Source organism: Lichenostomus cassidix, chromosome 20 (assembly GCF_008360975.1).
Source record: "Lichenostomus cassidix isolate B80296 chromosome 20, HeHo_3.0, whole genome shotgun sequence".
NCBI lineage: Eukaryota > Metazoa > Chordata > Aves > Passeriformes > Meliphagidae > Lichenostomus > Lichenostomus cassidix.
The window spans coordinates 2,329,262-2,354,423 of record NC_139500.1 but is presented as its reverse complement, the minus strand read 5'-3'; the positions used below and the strand labels follow the sequence as shown (position 1 = coordinate 2,354,423).

Here is a 25,162-nt window from a genome sequence, read left to right as displayed (position 1 = left end):
TAAATCCTACAGCAAGCCAATTTTTAATTACACCTATCAAAATAATAATAAAATCCCAGCAGTTCCATTCACCACGTTGGAATCACAGAGACCACCTATGCAAATATCGACACAGCATTTGAATCTCCAGGTAACTACAGCCAATTATAACTGGGGACACTTTTAAAAATTAATTACTGGGATAATTAATCATTTTCACACACAAAGGTAACAAGGTAACATCATGCAGTGGTTTTTAAAAGCCTCCTGCCTTCTGCATTTCTGTTCTGGTTAGTTTTGTGCCAAGATTAGAAAAGCAGATTTCAATATTAAAAGAGGGAGAGAGGAAGGTGAGAAACTTCCCTCCCTCCCTCTGCTCATTCCAGGTAGGAATTATTGGATTCAAACATTAACCAGGGAATATTCTGCTGTTCAAAATGAGCTACAACACCATGGACAAGAATTTTCATGTTTGTGCTCTCATCTATTCTGTCAAAAGGTGAATTATTTGAAAATATCTACAGAACCTTTTAGAAATATATAGTTTTACTGAGGGCCCAGTTAGCTCAACAACAACAAAAAAAAAGTATAATTTCTCTTTTTGCTGTCATAAAGCTACAGAGGGTTTGAATTCTGTAGTAACACACTGGAAATTGTAATTCCAGTGGTGGCAGCAATCAGCAGAGGAGGAGAAAAAGCAGAAACTTCTCCCCTCCCTCCTCCTCCTCAGGACACAGCCTGAGACTGAGGGTGACAACATCCAGCTGGGAGGAGAAAAGTTTTGTGCAAAAAAATCCAACATTTTGGGATGAGATCTGCTGCTACAACGTGGATCCTGCTGGTTTACTTCTCATTTACCAGCAGCTAATGCAGGTTCATTAACTCTGAACAGCTTTACACCCAACTTACACAGTGAGTAAGTGCAGAGAGGATCAGCTCAGCACCAGAGCTCTCCATCAGCTGTACACAGACAGCCCTGGGGGAGCAGAGCAGCAGGGGATGCTCCAGAGGCTCCTCACTGGCTCAGAAATAGTAAGCAGTGTGAGTAACCCAGTTGGAACATTCCTCCTTGGAGCGTTTGGCTGAGCTGTGAGTTGTGAAAATCGATTTGTAAGCCTCAGACTTGTCCTCGCTGTCTGCAATGGATCTCTTGGTGGTGCTGCTGGTGGTGGAAGAAGCTTTATTGACTTTTCCTGGCATTGAGGGAGCTCCATTCTCTGAGAGGGAAAAAGGAACAGATGAAGCATAACAGCTTAAAGTGGGTAAAAGTATTTAAATAAAGGTGAAAACCGGTGTTTGACAATGAAAATATATACATTTTTGAGGTCTCTTGTAAAGATTGCCCATAATTGGACTCAACAGCTTTTAGAATTCACACTCAAAAAAAACACATTTAGAAATCTTGAGAGAGGAATTCTGTAAATCCCTTGTACTGCAATTTATTGCTCTAAGTGAGAAATGGAATCCCAAACCCTGCCAGAATTGTGTGTGCAACCCCAAATCACCCCAGAATTGTGTGTAACCCCAAACCCTCCCAGAATTGTGTGTGCAACCCCAAATCACCCCAGAATTGTGTGTGCAACCCCAAATCACCCCAGAATTGTGTGCAACCCCAAACCCTCCCATAATTGTGCAACCCCAAACCCTCCCAGATCAGACCCTTTTCAGATTTGCAGAATATTTGCAATGCCACCAACAGCTGTCTGGAAACAACTGTTTCAAACAACAATTGCCAAAGCCTGGATTTGGAAGGATTCAAGTCCAGGAACCTCAGGGTGCCTTGTTCACAAATTCCTTCCCATGCCTCTGCCATTCCTCATGGATTTCCCTTTATTTTCCCTCTCTCCTCTGAATCTTTTGCTGGTCAATAGAACTGCAGCCAGAAGCAGCAGTTTCAAAAGAAATTTTCATATTTTTGTTTTTCTTTTACACCCTCAGAAAATAAAAAAAATGATTGAACACTTAGAATTACGAGGTTGCTCAACATTCAGGAGCAATTATAATCCTGTGGAATGAAATATTTTAGAAAGTCTGTCCTGTATAAAAGCAGACAGTAGAGGGCAGGTCAGGCATTGCTGGTGGAATTTCAGCTTCTCCCAGTTTGTCTACACATCATCATTCTCAGATTCTTCAAATTTTTCTGATCTTCCCTGTGGCTGTTATGTCCAGGATTTAATAGTTCCCACAGAAACCTCAGACTGACCTGAAAAATGCACCAATTCTGCATGAAAATAGCAGTGTGGAGGCATGAAATAGCAGAATAAATATTAAATAAAGACAGGCACCATCCTTTGGGTTTAAGGGCTGCCAAGTTTATTCAAATAAACTTGGTTTATCCTTCAGTGCAGCCTGAAGTTCTGTTTCTCTGTTCCCAAGGACACACAGGGAAATTAGCAGATAAAAAGAGGCCTAAAAGTCAAATAATTAGGGATTTTTAACAGACTTCATCCAAATAAAGTTCCATAATATAGTTGGTGACCAACTGGACATCAGGGAACTAGTAATTCTCCTCCAGCCAGGAGAGCAGACACATCAGACCCTCAAGTGTGGAAATAATAAAATTTCTAATCCCATTAATTCAGGTTCCCAGCAACCTAAAGCAAGATCAGAATGACAGAAACAAGCCAAATCTGTTCCCATTTTTCACATGAAGATGAAACACCAACCTGAACTTTTGGTGAAGATAATCTGCCTGTTTTCCCCAGAGCTGGAATTGGCACAATCCTTTCCATTCTTAATTTTGGAGGGACCTGGAGAATCTAAAAAAAAAATTTAAAGAATTATTAAAAACCAAACAAACAAAAAAATCAAAAACCAAACAAAAAAACCTTAAAAACAACCCAAAAAAAGAAAAAGAAAAAAGAAAAAAGAAAAAAGAAAAAGAAAAAGGAAAAGGAAAAGGAAAAGGAAAAAAAGAAAAAGAAAAAGAAAAAGAAAAAGAAAAAGAAAAAGAAAAAGAAAAAGAAAAAGAAAAAGAAAAAGAAAAAGAAAAAGAAAAAGAAAAAGAAAAAGAAAAAGAAGAAAAAGAAAAAGGAAAAGAAAAAGAAAAAGAAAAAGGAAAAGGAAAAGAAAAAGAAAAAGAAAAAAACCACAAACCCTGAATCAGCTTCAAGGCTCAGAAGGTGACACAGAATTTTTCTGCTGTGACATTACCTGCAGAGATCTCTTGCTGAGAAGCTGCTGCTGCTGCTGATTTGCCTTTCTTTGATTTCTGAAACAACACAAGCAGCAATCTGGTAATTAACTGAAGGAATACAAAACCTCCAACTTGTATTTGATAGATCCACAATTGAATTTAGTACATTTTAATGTCTTACCCAGCAGAGCTTTTCCTTTCACATTTTTTGTATTATCTCTGCATGGAAAAATGAATAATCTGGGAAACCCTGCAGCTACATTAAAGAAAACTGTGCAGGAAAAAATTGGATTTGTTTGGATTCAGTTTTTGGTTTGCACAGTTTGAAAGGAGGTGTGTTATTATCACTAACTGATAATCTGAACCCACACAGCAGGACAGTAAATTGAACAACATTAATAAGACACAATTGTAATCAATAAAGATGTTTTTCACTAAAAATTTCAGAAGAATCCTGAATCTCATACCCACTAAATTTTGTTTAGTCCATAAAAAATCCATCCTGGGAACCAGTCAAGAACTGGACCCTCTGCTGCAGGATTGGTTGGAAACAAAATAGGCAAATCGTTAATCTAGATTTTTTTAAAAGCATCTGTGCAGCAGATTTTCCAAATTAATTTATGTTTGTCCAGATTAAAAAAACACAGAAAAACCTAGCAAGAATCCCATTACTGGCTTTGATTAAATAAATGCCAAGCTGCAAAAAAAAAGATGTATTAACAGCCATTAGCATGATTCTCACAAAAGATGACTGGATACAAAATTCTGCTTTGTGCACGTGTTTCAAGACAGCTGCACAAAGTCGAAGAAAATAAATACATTTAATTCTGTTCTAAAAATCAGGATGTGAAGGAAAGGATTAATGCTTGAGGGCAAAAATGCCACAGCAAATGCTGCTGCAGAGCTGAGCCAGGAGGTGGTGGCAGAGGGTTGTGGATCTGAGTGCAAACTTGGCTCTTCTGGTGTCACATCCAGGGGATGGTTTGGGTGGGAAGAGCCCTAAATCTCATCCCATTGCAGCCCACCATGGGCAATTTCCACATTTCCACTGTCCCAGGGTGCTCCAAACCCCATCCAGGGAAAGCTGGAAAAGCTCAGGGCAGGGAATTTCCACCTTTTGTTATGGATGGATTTCCAAAGAAAAGTCACCTCCCATGTGTTTTTAGCCATATGGATGCATTTGTTCATGATGCATAACATAGATATTATATTATCGATATTATAGATAATAATAATATTAATAATATTTATAATAATATAGATGATATATGATATATGATATATGATATATGATATATGATATATGATATGATTGATATGATATGATATGATAGATATCAGAGCTATTTCATTATGGGCACTTGGGACACAGCTGAGCTGGAATCATTCTTAATATTCATGCCAGCTGCATCTTCCTGATGTTTTGTCTCCTGGGGATAAAGAAAAGGAACTTGTGCTTCATGGAAGGAAGGGAGGAAGGACTAACAGAAGCTGGGAGTTGGGGCTGGAACTGCCAGCTCTCAGGGGGTGACAGTGGCAGTGCCAGTGGCAGTGGCAGCAGAGGGACCAGCTGGGGCACCAAGGTCATCACTTGAGGCTGAAATCCAAGAGGCTGCTGAGAGATTTGCAAATGCTGTCATGTCATTGCTCACTAACCAAACCAATGCCATTTGCATGCTCCCCCAGGGCAAAGAGCCCCAGGAGCAGGGCACAGTGCCCTTCTGTGCTGCCACCATAAAGCCACAACTGCCCTGCACACTCAGCTACTTCTCTGCTGGGCAGAAATTGTGGGCAGCATCTGATTGCAGGTTATTCACAATTGTTTGACCCAAAGCTCCAGGTGCTTTGTTAGGGCTCTGTTCCTACAGAAAAAAGTGTAACCAAGTACTGCTTTTGGGGCTGAGCACTCATCTGCTGAATTCTGCAATAGTGTATCATCAAATTATAAATTCGTTTTTTTCCAAATGTGCAATTGCAATGTACTGAGGGGAAAAAAAAAAAAAAAAGCAAGCCCATCTGAATAGACACCATGAGATTATCACTCTTCTGCCAGAAGCTATAGACACAACATGCAGAGACTCTGAGAAACAGGAAACAGAACAGCAGGATTTTTATGGAAAACCAGCCTTTTGATGTATTGCCCAGGCCCAGTGACTCTGCAGTGGCACAGATGAATAAAGCCCCTGTGATGAGAAGGAATCATATGCTCCCTGGCTTGGAGTAAACAAGTATTTGCTTTAAAACAAACGAGAAAAATATTTGCATGCCATGGAATCCCACAGCAGACAGAACCAAGGGATGAAACCTCCAGCTCAAGTCTCAGATGCTGAAAGCACCAGACAGTGATTCATGTTGCTGAGATCCACACTAGTCTGAGCAGCCTGAGTCAGCACTGAAGCTCTGCTTGCTTTGGCATCCTCCAGGAAGCACTGGCAGCTCAGGGAAAAACTGGAAAATAGCAATACTGAGAAAATTCCCATAGGCAGAAGTGTGATTGGACATCCCAACAGCACAGAACAACTCACACCTCACAGAGCAGTGCAGCAGAGTGCACAGCAGAGCTGCAAGGACTTCATTCCCACTGCATTTTGCCTGGTCAGATAAAGAGATGTAAAGGCCTCAATAATGTGGTGGGAATTAGCAGCAATTGCTGAGGACTGTGAGAACCGCAAAAGGTGATAAATTTCCACCCTCAGCCCAGGAATGCACAGATCTCAATATCCTGTTTGTGACAGAGGCCAAGAAAAGCCACTCGGAGATCAAAATATTGATGCCATCATCAGGAACCACCAGGAGGAATTCAGGGATGATGGAGATCATTACTAGAATGAATTAATTTCAAGAAAACCCTGAGGTCTTGCTGGCACAGAGTCCATTTGACCCTTTCTGAAGCACAAAGCACTGCCTGCTGGTCAGGAGAAAGTTTGGGATTTACAGCTTCAGGATGTTATTGGGAAAACACACCCACAACCCCACTGTTTTCCAAAGTGGTGCTTAAATCCAACACAGCTCCCAGAGAAAACTCTTCCAGCTGCATAAAGATTAGTAAATCCAAGAGCAGATTCATTGCACACAAGAATTCTTCCAGTTTTATGTCAAATAATGTATCAAAATCTTACCTTTTCTAATTTGCTTTTAAGTCTTCTCTCCTCCATCCTTTTCTTCAAAACTTCCACATCCTCTTTGTTACCATTAAGGACAATCACATCTTCCTCTTGAAAGGGAACACCACACTTGATAAAAAAAGGACAAAGTTGCATATTTATTTCTTTGATCCTATAACCAACTCTGAACTAATTCTTCTTTTTTTCATGAAAAAAGGTCCCTAAGTGTATTTTCTGTTCAAGGGTTCCTTATTTTACTGGCATAAATGTATTTAAAGTATTCCTAATTAGAATCTACTCAATTTTCTGAACCCCACAGCTGAAACCCAAAAGTACTTTCTGATTTATAGTTGTGAATGCATTCAAGACCTTAACAATACAAGAAACAACCACTGATTGTTCCTTTACACTGACCAGGACAACACCATATGTGTTATTCCTTCACATGTAGAACAGACAGAAAATTTTTCTCTTCTGGTAGACAGGAAAATGTGAAGGTGTTTTATTTTTATTCATGAGAAAAACTTCATTATTATTATTATAATTATTACTTTAAAAGGGCTCCTAAAAGCAGAATAATGCATTACCCTTGCCTTGCTGTCTCACTGGACTGTACCACAGAGACCATACCCTTATCTGATTTATCAAACACTCCCAAGTTTCCAACTACTTTCACAAATTAATCTGGATAATGGCTGTAACGTGCTCTGTGTACTTCCACAGTAGTTTCATGCTTGAAGGCACAGATGTTTCCCTGTGCACATTTGCAATCATTTGATGCACCAGCACATTGACCATGATGTTTTCTGTTCTAAGATCTCAATTTGCTTTTATTTTTTTGGTGGCTTTTTTTTATTATTTTTTGGGTTGGCTGGTTGGTTTAGGGGTTCTTTTTTTTTTTGGTTATTTTGTTAAATGCAGAAGCTTTCTGCTAATCTGCAAGATTAATTTATAATCCTGCCTGTGCCATTACTCTTCTTTTTTCTAAACGAAGGTTTCGAAAGGTTACTCCTGTATTTGCAGGAGGAATTAAACAAATGAAAGGACATATGGGCAGGACTTTGCTCAAGTGCTGAGCACAGCTTTGAAAATGAACCTGAACCCAAGTGGCTGGAGATGGAGAGGAGAAAGGAGGGTTAGAGAGAGGCACAGGAGGTCAGAAATCACACCCAAGAAATGGGGAAGTAGCCCAGATTTTCCCATTTCTGCTCCATGAGAAATCTCAGCCTGGTGTGATCTCACACTTGGCAGTGAAAAGGCTCCAAAATCAAGGATTTCAGTCTCCATTCTCAGAAGGAGAACAGCTGACTTGGTTCTAAGGAAGCCTCACAAATCCATTTCTAGTGGGGTGTTTCCTAATAACAGCATTTTTGACATACATTCTGTCAGCAGCACTCTGATTTCAATAAACATTGCATTTTGAAAGAGCAACCAAAGGCAGGTTCTCATGTGGAAAACACAGGTGGGATTGGTCAAAAATAACAAGTATTTACAAGAAACAGGGGAACAAAGGCACTGTTCTCTTTCCATTCCCCAAAACAGATTATTTTTTTTTTTGCCATGACAACATTGGGTCATGTCACAGAGATGAAGATTTTTTATCTTAGTGTTTTAATAATGAGAGAAAAAGCAGAAAGAAATCAGAGTTTTGCAGATTCTGAAAGATTGTTCCTTAAAGGTCTTTTAGGGCAGATGTTTGTTCTGTGGGATCACAGGGTCTCCTTTGCTGTACCCTGTTTATCTTGGGACTTTGCATATATATGAATGTACTTTCTGTAGTTCTTAGCACCTTGACTAGAGGACATTCCTAAATGAGGTATTTCTTATCTTTTTTAAAGTATCAAATACAGGATTTTAAAAGCAATAATGAAGTCTTGATTTAAGATGATTTCCTGAATTCTAGAGTTTACAGTTTCTTATGTTTCAGCTGCCTAAGACATGAGTTTTACTTTATTTCTTGCTGTAAACTACATTGATTCTTTTTTTTATGGCATCTAAAATATAGTTCTATGCATGACTACTCCAGTCTTAATATAATACAAATAAACAACAGGCAAATATGTTTTCACATCCAAATGTCACAGCATACAGGTTACAGTTTCATAACCAGTGTCACAGTTTAATGTCTTCAGAGAAACTTAAAATCCCTTTTTCAAATTTTAAACAGCGAGTGAACTCCTGCAGTCCTCCTAAACGTGATCATCAGTGGGAAATGCACAATTCCCACCAGGATATGGAACATGGATGGCCACAACCTGAGTTTCCCCTCTTTAAACAGTGCAGGTATTTAGGAATAGGATTGAATATCCATGGATCAACTCACTGTTCAGCTCCCAGCCACACAAACTCGTGCATTAAAGATTACTGATGCTTCCCACAGTTAATGAAAATGGGGTTTAAGACAGAATTTTCCAGAGGTTTATCCATTACAAGTTCAGCAGTGTAAGATTTGCTGAACATGTTTTTTTTATACTGTCACCCAACCCAGACATGCAATGGGTCAGAGAGTAAAGGACAACTTGGGAGCAGTGGAAATTTCCCACCTCCTGATTCCCAGAAATGAACTGAATTTCACTCAGGAGCTGCAACATCTACTACAAAACCAGCCCAAGACAAAGCCTCGATTTACAGAATTTCTCTTAAAGTCAGTGATTATTTTGTACTTCTCATACCTGCAGCTGTGCCTTAACTTACTTGAAAGTTTTCTGTTTATTTCTGACCAACGTGGTATTTTTATCTGAATGTTTCCTCCCAATCCCAGTACATTTAAGTTCAACTTCCCCCTTATTCAACTCCCCAAGAACCTTTAAAAGGCTGTAAGAAAAAACAGTCTGTGAAGGATGATTCAAAGGAATTCACTCCACAGCAGGGAAAGTAAAACACACATTTCCTGGTGCCAAGAGAACACGGAGGGGTTAACTCCTCCCTGGACTTGTCTGCCTGTGGTTCATTTACAGGGTTGGATCATTTTCCAGTTGTGGTGTCTGCCCTTGGTTGCTTACCTAAAAGTTACATTTTTAAAAGCTGAGTTCCTAGACAACTTGTGGTTTCTGGATGTCCTGGTTACACAGTGCACACCTGATTTTACTGTTACAAGACTTACATTCTGTTTATAACTATGTTATTATTACGTCCTTCTGTTTCCTATCCGTTACAACATAACTGGTTTTTCTCGCCTTTTTTTGTCAGTTCCCCTTACTTTCTTAGCCTACCACGGCTGAACCTTTGCTTACAGAATCATTTTCAGACACAGCAATCACACTTAAACCTCTTCCTTATCTCACCCCACCGCGCTAAACCCGATTTTGGAGAAGTGGCAACAGTTACATTGAAACCCTTCTTTCTTTTCTCCTTCACTCACTCAGAGCTTGATTCCTGTTTTGCAGAGGTGGTTATAAACATTTATAAGAGGCACTCACACTTAATTCTTTTGCTAGCTTACACATTAATTCCTTTGCTAACTTATACCTTAATTCTTTTGCTAGCTTATACTTTAATTCTGCTGACCTGCACCTTAATTTTTTTGCTAGCTTATACCTTAACTCTTTTGCTAGCTTATACCTTAATTTTTTGCTAGTTTATACCTTAATTCTTTTGCTAGCTTATACCTTCTTTTACGAATTTACACCTTAATTCTTTTGCTAGTTTATACCTTAATTCTTTTGCTAACTTACGCCTTATTTTTTTTGCTATCTTATAACTTTTACTCACTTACACCTTAATTCTTTTGCTAACTTACACCTTAATTTTTTCCTAGTTTATACCTTAATTCTTTTGCTAACTTACACCTTATTTTTTTTGCTAGCTTATACTTTAATTCTTCTGCTAACTTACACTGCAGTGCTTATCCCAAATGTGTTCCAAGGAGACTTTTCTTTTATTCTCTTCCCACCTCCAGCCCCTGGAAACGCCCGGCAGCAGCAATTCCCCGGAGCTGTTGGCTCCAAACTGGAAAGTTTCGGCAGGCGAATGGTTAAGGGCAGAGGGAGGAGGAGGAGGAGGAGGAGGAGGAGGAGGAGGAGGAGGAGGAGGAGGAAGAGGCTCGCAGCTTTCCCAGCCAGCGGGCTCAGCCGGCCGAGCACAGGGCACAGGTTAAAGGCTCGGGGCTAAAGCAAATTCCTGCCAATCCCCAGCCATGTTCCCATCGCATCCACCCCTCTGATCGCAGCCTTTTCCAGGAGAAGTTCTCCGCTTCCTGCCGGGCGGAGCTGAATCCAGGCACGGCGAATTCCCGCGGGATAAATATGCTAAGCACTGCAGGCAGGCAGAGGGGATGAAACCGGTTAATGGTTAACGTGTCCCGCCGTGGGGCTGGGGGACAGCGCTGGGGCTGAAGGACAATGACACCCTGCCTTCATCCTTATTATGCTGCCGTCTCCTGGACAATTCTGCACCAGGTAAGGCTGCAGCAATCCCAGCCAGTTTTTGGCTTTTTTTCCCCCCTGGGTAAAGCGGCGATTTCACTTTATATTTATTTATTTCTGGTTTTTTCCCTTCTTTACCATGTCGCGGATGCACAGAAGGATGGAGGTCATTGCTACTGATTGTTTGTATTATAAAAAAATCACAGTATTTATGCAACTTACTTTTTTTACAGCCCTCTAACTTAAGGGTTTGAATAGCTTTCATAGCATTTGTTTTAAATTACTGTGAGGTCAAATATACAAGGGAAAAAAAACTAGGAAAAACAGCAAAAATGAACTCTAAAACTCCGTAAATTTGCTGAATATGTATCAGTAAATTCGAACGCAGTGTTTTAAAATAAGAATTATTTAAATAACTGGGTTTGATGAAGAAATGTTTTGACTCAATGCATCTCAAAATTTAGAAGCAGACTCCTGTATTCTGACCCCTGTTTAAATAAAAAACAAAGCCATGCAAAAAGCACTTAAAAGCACTGATTTTAACATTATTTATAAGGATTTAATTAGTCCTTCCTTGTTTATAAAATGTCTGCATAAATGCCTGCATAAATACCTTTCAAACAAAACAAACAAAAAAAAAACCAACCAAAAACCAACAGATATATAAAGAGTTGGAAATAAGTATTTAATGCCTTTTCAGCATTTTGTTAGAAGATGATGCATTCACAAGCCGTTTGTCTCACTCAATTAAGAGGTTGCACCAAGCAAACTTTATCTAAACTGTAATATTAGGCAAATGCAAAGAGCACGGAGGAAACAGAGTATTCAGGGATGCAGTGATGCATCTTCAATGCAACGGCAGGGAGAGAGAGCAAAAAGCCAAATGAGTAGTTACACAAAATGCAGAGGCAAGGCTGTGCTAATGGGGCCTCAATGAGCTGAGCTGACATTTCACAGCCTTTTCCAGGCATCATCATCATCATTCCCCTTTCCTCTAGAGTTTACTTTGTTAATTGAGATGGAGTAGCTTAGGCTAACAACAATTTTCTGTTAAGTAATAGCCTTAAAAGCATCCACAAAGGTGCTTGAAAATCCCTTTTTTTTTTTTTTTTTCCAAGAATGTCACACACTATATGCAGGATTTTAAAACATTAATACAGCTTCACAGCTTTAGAAAACCTATGCTTGACATAAGAAATGCTGAGTTTCAAAGCCATTCTGCTCACAAAAAATACCTTTCATGGCGTTCTTGCATAACAAGACTCAAGGGCAAGATAGTCCCAGGCTGGGTTACCCATGGACAGTGGAAATTCCTAACGGGATGTATCGCTCCTCAAGGGCAGCAGGAAACCTGGGAGAACAATCCTTGCCAGCAGCCAGAGGGGAGAGCATCCTGCTGAACCACAAATTTCCCATCCAGTGGCACTGGCAGCTGCGATTGCAGCCCTAAATTTGGTAAAGCACCACCAAAAACCCCTTGCTTTCATTCCACAACATCCCCCGAGGCTGAAAGATGTCCAACTGTGTTCTTGCAGGCTTCATCACTCAGCCAGTCCCCACCGCAGAGGAATTGCTGCCTCTTACCTGATGATGGGCTGTTTGTGTACTTTTATGCTGCCATAAAAATACAGTTCCTAGATGTCACACAGTCCAGTAGGAAAAAATCCATAATGAACACCTAACAGCCCGAAACAGCCCCAGAAGCTAGGACTTGAAGGGTCATAAAAATTCAAGTGTATGAAACAGGCAGGTTACAACTTGGCTCCTTAGAACAACACTTTGCAACCTGTCCAAAGTGTATTTAAGGAAAAAAAAAAAAATCTGCCAAGAATCCTCATTCTGGACAGATTGAGAGAATATTGTGATTTGGAAGGAACCAAGGGCCACTGAGTGCAGCTCTCAAGTAAATGAGCTGTGCAGGGAGCCCACAGTCTTGGTGGTAAGATGTTTTATTTTATTTGATCAGGTAGAAAATCCCAAATATTTCTACAGCTGCCCAATGTCCTATATTGAGAACGAACCATCCCTGTGCCATAGCAGAGATCTCATGACTTTCACCACTCAGAGGAATCTCAATGCTCCTCCTGCAATAATTCCCTCAGAATAAAGAGTTTGTCTGAGTCCAGCTCCACAGAAATCAGTGTTCCCCCAATTTCAACCCCTGGCTACACCATGATCCTCACAGAAATCCCCTCTGGGCTCTGGCACAGGATACAAAATTCCATTATGACTGCAAAACTCCTGCTTTTCACCTTGCAGTGGCATCCCTGCTCTCCTGCTTTCTGCACAGCACCCAAAGGTTGACACGCACTGGATCTGCTGCAGCTTTCTGCTCCGATGGATGCAACTCTCCCATCAAGGTTGTTTACTCAGTAAACGGATCCCTGAGGAGCTCTAAGGCAAATATATTCTCCCGGGAGCTGATTTCCTCGTGTTTTTCTTGGAGCTGCTGAGAGAACATCCCCGGGAAATGGATGAGTTCTCCACCTAACCCGGAATGCTCAGTGGAAAAGCGGCAACCTTCCAGCATGAAATCCAGTGCATTCCAGTAAGGACCAAAAGATAAATACATTCTTTCCCAACAGCCTAACAGGATCTTAAAAATGTGGTAAGAGAGAGGGTTCCTTCCCTTGGTTTGATTTCTGTTCTCAATGCTTTCTGAATTTTGTCTCGTTGCTATTTTAACTGCAATGCCATTTCTATTTTCAAGCTTTTAAGGGAGATAGTGATTTTTCATTTAAAAAACAAACTATTTTCCACTTCTTTCTAATGAAAACCTCGAGCCTTCTAACTACAGTAGCATTCCTGTAATGAAACTACGTCTATAAAAACCTATTTTTCTCTTTTCCTATGTAAAGCCAAATACTTTGTGATTCTGACAGCTGCAAAGTGTAAAATATTTCAAGGTGAAATGCAAATTTTGTTTAAAAAAAATCATTGACTATAAGAAAATTAATTACCTTTAGAAGAAAATTAATTAACTTTAAAATAAAATGAAAATCTTTTAAAATTTAACTGTTAAGCTTCATGGCAGTTGATGGATTTTCTCCTCGATATTTTCTCCAGGAATTTTGACACCAAATGCTTCAAGGATAAATTCGTGTAATTGCTTCTGCACTCTCATTCTTCTGACTGTTCAAACAAGGTAAGGAAAAAATCCTCAGTGGAAAAACTTCTGTGACAATATGCTGTGAATTGGTTATCTCTGAATGCCAATAGTGGCACTTGTGTCCTTATCTCAGGGCATGAACACATGCTAAAAATAAGAAATGAGTGTTGTCCCCATGTCCTGCTTTCCAAAGCAGTAATACAAAGATGTCAGAGGGGGAAAAAAAAAAAAATCTCAAGAGTCAGAAACATTTGCTGACTTTATAAGGATAAAACCCAGTGTATTCCGTGGATTACGTTTTAGTCTCTTCCTTCTGTTTATTTAATAAAGTTTTCTGTTGATTTAATTTACTGAAATTCTGATCCTCTGGCGGAACTTCAGGTTTCCCAGGCCTTGAGGAAATCTCAGCAGCACTCAGAGCTCCCATCTTCCCTGGGGTTCTGCATTCAGCACCACCTCAAAGCCCAGCAGGCTCCCACCTGATGGGCTGAGCTCCCCTTGCTCCAGCAGGGAAGAACTCAAAGCCATTTTTGGGTTCTTTTGTATTATTCTGGAGATGATTTTGTCCTGGAAAGACAAAATTTCTGCCTCGTGGCTCTGCAGGTTCTATTCCCAGGGCTGAGTGCCTCCCAGTAGTAATCCCAGCAGTTATAAATGCAGCACTATCATGACATCTATTTAAAAAAAAATAACAGAAAGTTTCTCTCCATCTATCTCACTTTTCCTTTCAGATCATCTGGATGTTTAACTGGACTATGCTAAGAAGACAGGATCAGGAAATAAAAGATGAACCCACTTCATGCAAAGAAATCAAGATTTTTAGTGTGTGTTGCTGTCTGTACTTTCACCTTCATCTACCTGAAGGTTCCACTCTATGAAGAGCCAAATGACCCAAAATTCCGTGTCAAACAAGCAGAGTGTGGTTTTTACCCAGATGAACTTTGCTCAGCTCTTTTCGTGGGGAAACCTGCTGCCTTCAAAATTGGAAACTTTTGTCAGAAGTCCTACCAGCCCAAACCTCTCAGCTGCATTCACACTTCCTGCAGCTGCTCCACAGTCCTGAAGACTCTGCATTTCATCACCAAACCACTGTCAGAGGAAGAGGGAAATTTCTCCTTAGCATATATAATTACAATTCACAAGGAGCTGGAAATGTTTGTGAGGCTGCTGAGAGCGATTTATATGCCTCAGAATATTTACTGCATCCATATTGATGAAAAGTCACCCAGAGATTATAAAACTGCTGTAGAGAACATTGTTAACTGCTTCGAAAATATTTTCATTTCCTCCAAAAGGGAACACGTTGTTTACGCAGGGTTTTCGAGATTACAAGCTGACATTAACTGCATGAGAGACCTAGTTCATTCCAGAGTTCAGTGGAATTATGTTATTAACCTATGTGGGCAAGATTTCCCCCTGAAAACAAATAAAGAAATCATACAGTACATGAAAAGTAAGTGGAACGGTAAAAACATCACTCCTGGGATAGTCCAGCCCCTCCACATGAAATACAGGACACAGGTCAGCTACAGGGAGTTCATCCACTCTGCAGTGCCATACGTGTATCCATCCAAAAGCAGGAAATCCCAACCTCCCCACAACCTGACACTCTACTTTGGCAGTGCCTATTACATCCTCAGCAAGGACTTTGTGCAGTTTACACTGAGTGATCCTCGGGCCAAAGCCCTGCTGGAGTGGTCCAGGGACACCTACAGCCCTGATGAGCACTACTGGGTCACCCTCAACCGCTTACCTGGTAAGAGTTTGGCAGTTCTGCCAGAAAGAGCCCCAGCAGGGCAAGGCTTCTGCCAGGGAGAGGGTTGGAGCTCCAATCTGGAGCTTAACAGCACTGAATTACAGAAATAAAGTCATTTTTTCAGCCTTTTGAAAGTCACATCTGGTGGCTGAGAAACCAAGCTTGATTGGAGGGAAATGCTACCTCAGTGCAGACCATGCACTAGAGAAATGCTGATTAAAATGGTTTTTTTGCTGCATGGAAGCTTTTGCTCTCAAGGAATAAAAAAAAGCAATAATGCTGAGAAGGATGTCTGCTTTAGGATATAAATATTTGCATATTTGCAAATAAATAACTAATCTGACTGCAGTTCAATGTCTTCAGCAGTGAAAGTTTTCCCTGTAATGAGTAGAAGAGAATCTGATCAGAGCCTTTTGTTTTTTAAAGATGCTCCAGGGGCTACACCCAATGCAGGCTGGCAAGGAGACCTAAGAGCCATTAAATGGCAAGATCAAGAAGGATCCTCACACAAAGGCTGCAAAGGTAATGTGAATTTTGATAATAAGATTCACTAATGAGCATTAATTGGTGAGTGCATATTGTTTAAACCAGCTATTAAATATGCCTCAGTGGTCATCTATAATTTATTTTGGAAGTATCAAATAAAACAGGCACCCTACTAAATTACTGTGCTATATTTAATTAAAGAGATTTTGAGATATACATTATATTAAGAAATATACTAATGGGTTTTTTTACCTAATAATTGAGATTGATATTTTATATTCTATATATTTTGAGGTAATCACATACACTGATAACTCTTCTTTCAGCCCCCAATTACCAATGCAGTAACTCAGTTTTCAGTGGGAGGGCTTTACCTGACAAGGATATTTGCCAGATATTTCCATCAACATTGGGTTAAATCCCTTCAATTTGATCAACAATTAAAAAGAATAGTGCTGACCACACGGAAAACACGCAGAAATCATTAAAATCTGTAAGTGTGCAGGCTGAGCACAGTGTGATTGAACAGGAGATCAGAACATCTGATGCCCAACTACAAGATTTTATTAAGCAGAGCAGCATGGCAGGGAAGCAGCTGGAGGTAACAAGAGTCTGTTTACATAAAACACAAACCTTTGTCTTTATAATATTGCAGCATTATCCTCCAAGCTCCATTTCCACCGTGAAATCAAAAGGTGACACTCTTTAAAAAATAATTCCGTTTGTTTTCCTGCTGATCCCTCCCTTTATCCCTGCAGGTCACTACGTCAGAGACATCTGTATTTACGGCCTGGGGGACCTGCAGTGGATCATTGAGTCTCCTCACCTGTTTGCCAACAAGTTTGAGCCCGGGAGGTACCCGCTGGTGCTGCAGTGCCTGGAGAGGAGGCTGCGCCTCAAGGCGCTGCGCCAGGCTCAGGTGCCCATTGAGCAGCACTGGCGCCTGCAGGAGCACAGCTACTTCAACATGCAGCTCGATGGGGGGAGCTTAACCCACACCCCAGGAGGTGTGCAGAATGCTGATGGGAAATAGGAATATTGACAGCCACTGGCTTCGCTCCGTGCACTAAGGGTAAAGCACAATCCTGCAGTCGCCGAGAAATAAACGGGTTTTATTTATTCTGCTAATGGGTTAACTCCCAAAGAATGTCTAAATCGATACTGGTTTAGGGGTGGGGGGAAGTTCATCATCTATTAAGTCACTTATTTAGCTGGAGAAGTCAATATTCCTCATGTTCACAGCCAAAGCATGACTAACTGGCATGAAAATCATAAAATGGAAGCAGTGACTGAACAAAGATAAAATATGGAGAAATAACGAATTAAAGTCATGGGGCTGGATCTCTTATGAAATGTTTTGAATAATGAAGTTCATGCTAAAATTTCAGAGCTGACAGCCAGTTTCTGACACAGTCCATGCCACCGTGGGGTTTGGGTTGGTTTTCATTTCCCAGCAGCAGCTGCATCCCTAATTTCATTGTGTAGCATGGCAACATCCCTGCTGCCCTGCCCAGGCTTTGCTCCTGGTAACACAGAGATCCTGCAATGCCTGTTCATCTCAAAATCCCTGCTCTGAGTCTCTGCAGAAGTTCAGGGCAAGGAGGCATGGAAAATTCGAGGCTAGGGATCCAGGAAAATGAGCACAAGGCTATTTTTCAGTCATTTTTCCATCCCAGTGTACCTGAGTGAGGGAAGCAAGGAGCCTGCAGCAAGGGCAGAACACCTGGCAGGGAGCAGGGGAACTCACTTGATGAAAAACTAAAAATCACAAATAAAACTCTAGAAGCAATTTAGATATCAGCTTAAATCACATAAACCATCCCTCAGTTTTTACAAGAAAACTGGCTATAAATTGAGCCTATTCCCAAAAAAAAATCAAATTAACCAAGAACAGGACATGAAAGTTTCTCATTACAAACTCATTCCCAGGTTGCTGGCACTTTGCTGCTCATTTTCTGACATGAAAGTTTCTCATTACAAACTCATTCCCAGGTTGCTAGAACTTCACTGCTCATTTTCCCACACGAGTTTCTCGGAAACATCAACTCTTGCAAATGAACTTTAACCCAAAGAAAGGCCATCTGGTCCCTATTTATTTACAAACTCAACCCAAATCATAGTGCTCAGTTTCATGGACAATCCAGGACTTATCTTGGGGCTAAATACTGCTGGAGATACTTTTTTACGGAGGGAAATAAAGCTAAAAGAGAAAAGGAAAATGAAAAAAAAAAAAGCTCTCAATGCTGAGCTTGTTGAGAGTCTCTCTCCAAACCATTACTGAAGCTAATGGGTCTCTGGCATGTATTAATCATAGCAATATTCATAATTAATTTCTCTCCAGTCCACTGTAGGGCACTGCCAGCATTTATCCACTGCATGATGTGTTTTCAGATGGGAATGGAAGGTTCCTTATTGCCATCATTGCAGCACATCCAGGCTCCAGCTCTCACCTCTGGCACCAGCACCCAGAACAAGTGGTGTGCATCACCTCCAAATTGAATTAAAATTAAGAATTCAATAGCAAGGCACTGTAGAACATGGGCTGCTTCTGCAGAAATTGAGCCAAGCAAGAACACTGTACAAAAAACTCTCTTAAAATACAATTTTGGTATGATTTGAGACATGTCAGCCTAGGCAAATCTTTGCAGCATAACCCTCCTTCTTTAAAGGATTTTGTATTGGTAGGAAAATCATCATGAAACCATTCTCCACAGTAAGAAATAGTATTCAACTCATTTATTCTGATTATCACGACCATGCTGCCTCCCTGAAGCACACATGGAAAGCCTACATAAATTCTGTGTCATTACGAGTTGATTAATCACAACTTTTCGAGCTCAGCAAGGAATGTTTGCTGATTTTGGTGCCCTGAGAGCACAAAGTGCCAAAGTGACTCTGTTCCAGGAACCAGGGCTGCACAGCCAGCTCTGCATCTGACAGCAACCTGCACCAACTCTGGTTCAAAAAGCTTTCTATCTAAATTAAACATGGGGTTAAGTGTTTGATATGGCACAGTTTCATAGTTAGGAGATTATTTCAAGTGGAGATTTAGTTGACTCTGAAAACAAGTCCAAAGTAAACCTTGAAGTGATACAGGAAAGTACATTTTAAATGGAATTTTGTCCTTAACTTCCAAAGTGACTCCCAGAAGGACTTCCACCACCAATTCCATAACCTCCATCCTGTCTCCAAACCACTTCTAGCAAACTCTTACACCAAACACAACTTCTTAGAGACTCAACTCCCAAACTGATGATGACTAAAGTATATTTTTTGTCAAATAAGAAACTTCCAATTAGCAGGTACCACAAACTGCCCCTGCAGGAACAGAAGTTCCAAAACATTTGGGCACCAAAATCCACAGAGCAGCACAGATCATCACAAACTTGCAATCTCCAACATCCCATCAGACACAAAAACAGAGAGTAGAGACAGCCTTGCTTGCTCTTTTCATTTTACTAAAATTAAAATTTGAAATTAAAATTAAATCCTCTGTTGGAGAATTAACCACCTTGCTCCAAAGTGCAAGTTTTAAACTGACAGATCCCATCAGAAATAATTCTTCAGAGCTGCTGCTGCTACAGAATCCACATCTGGAAGCAAAGTTATTCCTCTTCCTGCTGACTGAAATGTGACTAAGTCACATTTTAGCATGTGACAGCATTGAGAGTTTAAATTTTGCCTTTTTACTGATCAAAAGCTCCCAAATATGGCTGAAACAAAATCCACTTCTGTGTGAAAAGGTATTACAAGATGGATTTGCACTCCTAAGTTGCTGTTTCAGACAAAAGCTGTTTTCCAACTCTTTTAACTCTTAAACAGAAGCTACAAAATTTGTTCCAAGCATTTTGTCTGCTAAGTCTGCTCTCCAGCTTAAACCAGCACTACAAAATTCTGCTCTTGCAAGAAATCTTTGGCCAAGTTTTCCATCCTGGCAGGACAGTTCAAAGGATTTACCCTGCAGGCAGTGAGAGACAAATCTCTCAGCTCTGCTCCAGTGTCTGACTGCTCCTTTGCCTCTGGCTTTTCACATTTCAGTGTCATTCTTTAAGATGAATCCTTCAAAATGCTACTTAAGAGGGAAAAATGTGGGATCCATTTAGTTTTTATAAGGTTATCAGACTGGCCAAACCATGGACAAAACATCTCATTCCTGCATCTGCTGCTCTGGTTGCACCCATCCATCAAGATGAATTCAGATCCAAACAAAACACTTCATTAAAAATAAATTAGTGTCTGCCAGGAGGAAACAAAGCCATTAGGACAGAACAAAGTGAGCACTGAAAGCAGCAACGTGAGAAAATAAACCTCACAATATCCAATAATTTACCAAGAGAAAAGTTTTTCCTTCACAGGTTTTGTTTAATATAAATATACTCTGTGTTTTATCCAATATCAATGTGTTGCCACAAAAATAACTGCCTAAAGGTGGCAAATCTCACCACAAATCTTGCTGATAATAAAAGCAGTGATAGGAAAAAAAGGTATTTGCAATTTTATCATTTTTAGCTACAAAAAAACCTCTACAGAGATCAAACCAGCAATGTGAAATGAAGGCAGTGTTTGCTACAATAATTCATGGAGCTGCTGGAAATCCTACAAAGTTGGCCCCAACCAAAAATTAAAAAAAAAACCAACAACATCCTTTAAAAATACAGAGATCAATACATAACCTGAACATAGAACCAGTTTAAACATAGAACAGACACTAATAAAACACAAGCCATGTGCATTCAGGAAGAAAAAATAACCAACCAAACAAAACCCCTAAAATCCCAAAACAAATTACCCTTTTAAAACTGAAATTAGAACCAAATATTGGGAAAAAGAATGGAAATATTAAAGTAGTTAGAGAATTCTGAGAACAGAAATGCTATTTTTTACAATTATTTAGAAACCTTTTTTATTTAAAAAGGCCATGCAGAAATACTTGAGGCCATCACAGAACAGAACTTTTTCAAGCTCCATTTCAACCTGCAGACTCAGATTACAAGCACAGTAAAAAATAAAAATTAAAATTGCAGTATTGGCTGCAACTGCACAAACACACACATGGCTCCACTGCTGCTGGAGCTGGAAAAACTCACCTTGTGACAAACTTCTGATTTGATTTCCTTGAGAGCACGCTCAGAGAACACACAGCCACAGTTCCTCAGGAAGCAAAACCTTCAGGGAAAAGACAACACACAATGATTCTCAGAAAACTAAGAGGGATCTGTGCAGTGCTGACTGGGCTGGCAGGTCACAGCTCCCTTTCTTTACAAGTTCTTGCCCCTAATCAATTATTGCCCCTAATTAATTTATTATTAATTTGCACAATGTAAGAATTGAATGAAAAATGTCGGGTACATTAAAGCACAATGGGTATTTTATTTTTTTTTATCTTATCTCCTGGCTAATCCCTCTCTGGAGGAAGAAATTCTTTGCAACCACTCAGCTGTGAATTCATTCTCTTCTCATCCCTCAGGTGACAAAGAAGTTGCTGCTCTGGCCAAAGCAGGGTGTGAGGAAATTCCCTGCTCCAGAGCAATAAAATATAGACATATTGCACAATTAGAACAAACAATCCATCTCCATTCTGATCCTAACACAGGGAGAGGCAGAATGTGAGGAAAGGCTGAGAGAATTGGGATTGTTCAGCCTGGAGAGGAGAAGCTTTGGGGTGAGATAACTGTGACCTTGCAGTGCCTGAAGGAGATGCAGGAAAGCTGGAGAGAGGATTTGAAAGGGATGGAATGGCAGGACTCAGGGAATGGCTTCACACAGACAGAGAGAAGGGTTAGATGGGATTTTGGGAAGGAATTCTTCCCAGTGAGGGTGGGGAGGGGCTGGGATGGAATTCCCAGAGAAGCTGTGGATCCCTGGCAGTGTCCAAGGCCAGGCTGGAGCACCCTGGGACAGTAAAGATGTCCCTGCCATGGCAGGGTGGCACTGCATGAGCTTCCAACTCCATTCCCACCCAACCCACTCCATGATCCCACCTGCCTGATGTGACACAGAGGGATGTCAAATCTTCCCCACCAACACCTGGCTCAGGACATGATTCACACCACCATCCAGCCCATTTCCCCTGCTCTGTGCTCAGGACATGATTTCCACCACCATGCAGCCCATTTCCCCTGCTCTGTGCTCAGGACATGATTTCCACCACCATCCAGCCCATTTCCCCTGCTCTGTGCTCAGTTTAACCCCAGTGAGCTCCTGAGCACTGACCTGTGCCTGCCATTCATCTCCAGCCCCACCACGGGGCAGATGAAGCGTGCAGACTGCAGGTCATCATACTTGTCCCCTTTGATGCTCTCCTTGTCCCCACTCCAGGCTGGGTTGTCCACCAGGTTCAGCTCTGTCACATTCTGGAAAATAAAAATGCAAACCTTCAGCTTGTCCCAGGTTTTGAGCCATGATAACATTTCCTTATAATATAAGCGTTATTAATTATGTCATTATTAATACAATTCCCTTATAATATAATCCCCTTATAGTATAAGATTTATTATTAATTATGTTATTATTAGTATAATTCCCTTATAATTCCCTTAAAATATAAGATTTATTATTAATTATGTTATTATTAGTGTAATTCCCTTATAATATAAGCTTTATTATTAATTATGTTATTATTAATATAATTCCCTTGTAATGCAATTCCCTTATAAGATTTACTATTAGTTATGTTATTATTAATATAATTCCCTTAAAATGTAAGATTTGTTATTAATTACGTTATTAATAGAATTCCCTTAAAATATAAGATTTGTTATTAATTACGTTATTATTAATAGAATTCCCTTAAAATATAAGATTTATTATTATGTTATTATCAATAGAATTCCCTTGTAATATAGCTCCCTTATAATGTAAGATTTATTATTAATTATGTTATTATTAATATAATTCCCTTATAATATAATCCCCTTATAAGATTCCCTTATAATCTTTCCATTGTGTTTTGCTATTTTTAGCACTTTAATACATCCTGAGAACACAAGAAAGTAGAGATTTTACAGTTTGACTGAGCTTTCACTCATGATTTCAACATTTTATTTTCATTTTCATGTTAGACAAAACCTGTTTACCTTAATGCTCTTGATATGGGATGCAGATTCCATGGGGGTTTTGTCAGGGGATTTGTCCAGCAAAAATTCGATGATGGCATCTTTGTTATACAACCTGGAACAGCAAAATTGCAGCAATTACACTGGGTTACCATAACATTTTTATTTATAAATGTATTTCTAAGTGATTTTCACTGCAGAGCTGCACATCCTCACCTGCCCAGCTCACAGGCCACTATGGGTCGACGCAGCTTCTCCTGGCTCAGGGCACAGTAGAACCACCTGGCCACCAGTTCAGCAACTTTGTCAACCTGCAGGGAAAAAAAACCTCATTATTTAGAAATACTTGTCACAATTGTCACAATTATTCAAGCATAAAATCAGGTAGTACTTGAAGCATTCATCAAATCCCAAAGTTTCGTACCAAACCTGCTTTCTGCACTTGAAGTTAATTCATAAAATATCTTCAGCAAAAGGTTCTGGCAAAATTCATCATCAGCTCTCCACCATCTCCCTGGGCAGACCCTTCGAGCTCCTGAGCACCCTTTTCAGGAATAAACTCCTGCTGCTGCCCAGCCTGAGGCTGTTCCTCTCCTGCTGTCCCTGTTCCCTGGAGCACAGCCTGACCCCCGGCTGTCCCCTCCTGGCAGCAGCTGTGCAGAGCCACAAGGTTCCCCTGATCCCCTTTGCTCCAGGCTCAGCTCCTTTCCAGCTCCCTCAGGATTCTCCAGCCCTTTCCCAGCTCCATTCCCACCCTGGACACCTCCAGCCCTCAATGTCCTCCCTGTAACAAAAGCCCAGAACTGGCCGCAGCATTGGCGGTCGCTCAGCACTGCCAGCACCGCAGCAGGGTCACCGCGCTGGCCGTGCTGCCATGTTTGGCACAGCCCGGCTGGCAGTGCCCTCCCGCCCCGCTGGGCTGCTCCCGCCGCTGTCACCGGGTCCGTCCCAGCTTCCCCTCCCGGAGCGCTGCGGGGGCTGTAGTGACCCCAGAACCGCCCTGGCCCTTGCTGACCCTCATGCCCACCCCGTGCGGGATCCAAAGCCCCGCACTGCAGTGCCACCAGCGCCACAACCCGCCCAGCGGCCCCAGCAGCGCCACGCCCGGCTCGCAGCACCGCGGCACCGACCGGGGCTCCCTCTCCCCGCAGCGCCCCCGCCATCGCGGAGCCCTCGCACCTTCTCCACTTTGCGGGGCCCTTTGACCAGCTCGTGCCGCTTGGGGATGGTGCCGCCATCGCACCCCATCGCGCTTCCGGGTTCTCCTATATCGCACTTCCGGGTGTGGCGCGCCACTTCCGGCGCACATCATTGACATCACTGTTGCTTAGCAACGCGCGGCTGGGGGCGCGGCTGAGGCTCCTGGGCGGGGCGGGAGGGAGAGTCCATCGCGGCGGGGCGGGGGGTGCGCGGAATGTACCAAGTGAGGGCAGGGGGGTGCTCAGCGCCCTTCCCGCAGGTTTATTCCTTGATTTTATGAGGAAACCTCTCGGGACACCCATTTTGGGGGATTTACTGCCAAACGTGGCGGTCTCGGCTCGGTCGGGGCTGGCGGGGCGCTGAGGCGGCACGTCCCGCCCTCAGCGATGTCAGGGGCACGGGCGGTGACAGCAGCGAGTTTAATCCACAGCGGCAGGTTCCCGGCGGGATGCAAACACCGCACGGAGTGTGCAAACGGCGATAGGGACTCGTGTGGGCGATAAATCACGCCAGAAGCACGGGGGATGGAGGGAAAGCCCTGGGCGGGAGGATGCTGAGGGGAGCTGCGGGAGGATGCTGAGGGGAGCTGTCGTGGCGGGAGGATGCTGAGGGGAGCTGCCCGGGCGGGAGGATGCTGAGGGGAGCTGCCGAGGCGGGAGGATGCTGAGGGGAGCTGCCGGGGCGGGAGGATGCTGAGGGGAGCTGCCGTGGGAAGGGAGGATGCTGAGGGGAGCTGCCGCGGCTGCTCCGCCGTTCACTGTCCCTCTGAGGGAACACGGCCGGCAAAGGGCAGGCTGCGGCATTTCGGCTACAAATCGCGAAATAAACTAATTAGGAGTACTACAATTAACGCGGTGTAGCCACGCGGGGCCGCAGTGTCTTTGTCGCTCTGTTTCACACCCAGAAATTGGGGATAAAGTTAAAAAGCTGCGCGGCCCGAGGCACTGAGGGCTGCCGTGGAGCCCTGGGAGCT

At 41.8% G+C, this 25,162-nt stretch overlaps 2 protein-coding genes across 3 annotated transcripts; one reads left to right on the top strand and one right to left on the bottom strand.

Annotated features, from left to right (window-relative positions):
* RTF2 (replication termination factor 2) lies at positions 1 to 24,309 on the bottom strand. The gene is made up of 9 exons (XM_085079443.1): positions 24,169 to 24,309; positions 23,206 to 23,300; positions 23,011 to 23,104; positions 22,148 to 22,287; positions 21,022 to 21,100; positions 6,235 to 6,348; positions 3,133 to 3,190; positions 2,646 to 2,738; positions 1 to 1,196 (listed from the first exon to the last, which is right to left on the bottom strand). The coding sequence occupies exons 1-9, from the start codon at positions 24,235 to 24,237 to the stop codon at positions 1,003 to 1,005; spliced, it is 936 nt and encodes a 311-aa protein (XP_084935569.1). The 5' UTR covers positions 24,238 to 24,309; the 3' UTR covers positions 1 to 1,002.
* Positions 10,262 to 17,287, top strand: LOC146428535 (putative beta-1,3-galactosyl-O-glycosyl-glycoprotein beta-1,6-N-acetylglucosaminyltransferase 7). 2 transcript variants are annotated; one of them, XM_085079442.1, is made up of 6 exons: positions 10,262 to 10,616; positions 12,843 to 13,131; positions 13,650 to 13,728; positions 14,424 to 15,448; positions 15,875 to 15,970; positions 16,693 to 17,287. In XM_085079442.1, the coding sequence occupies exons 4-6, from the start codon at positions 14,479 to 14,481 to the stop codon at positions 16,965 to 16,967; spliced, it is 1,341 nt and encodes a 446-aa protein (XP_084935568.1). In that variant the 5' UTR covers positions 10,262 to 10,616; positions 12,843 to 13,131; positions 13,650 to 13,728; positions 14,424 to 14,478; the 3' UTR covers positions 16,968 to 17,287. The 2 variants fall into 2 exon arrangements, with proteins under 2 accessions (XP_084935568.1, XP_084935567.1); XM_085079441.1 differs by having other exon boundaries at positions 12,843 to 13,191.
* Positions 24,310 to 25,162: the final 853 nt, after the last annotated feature.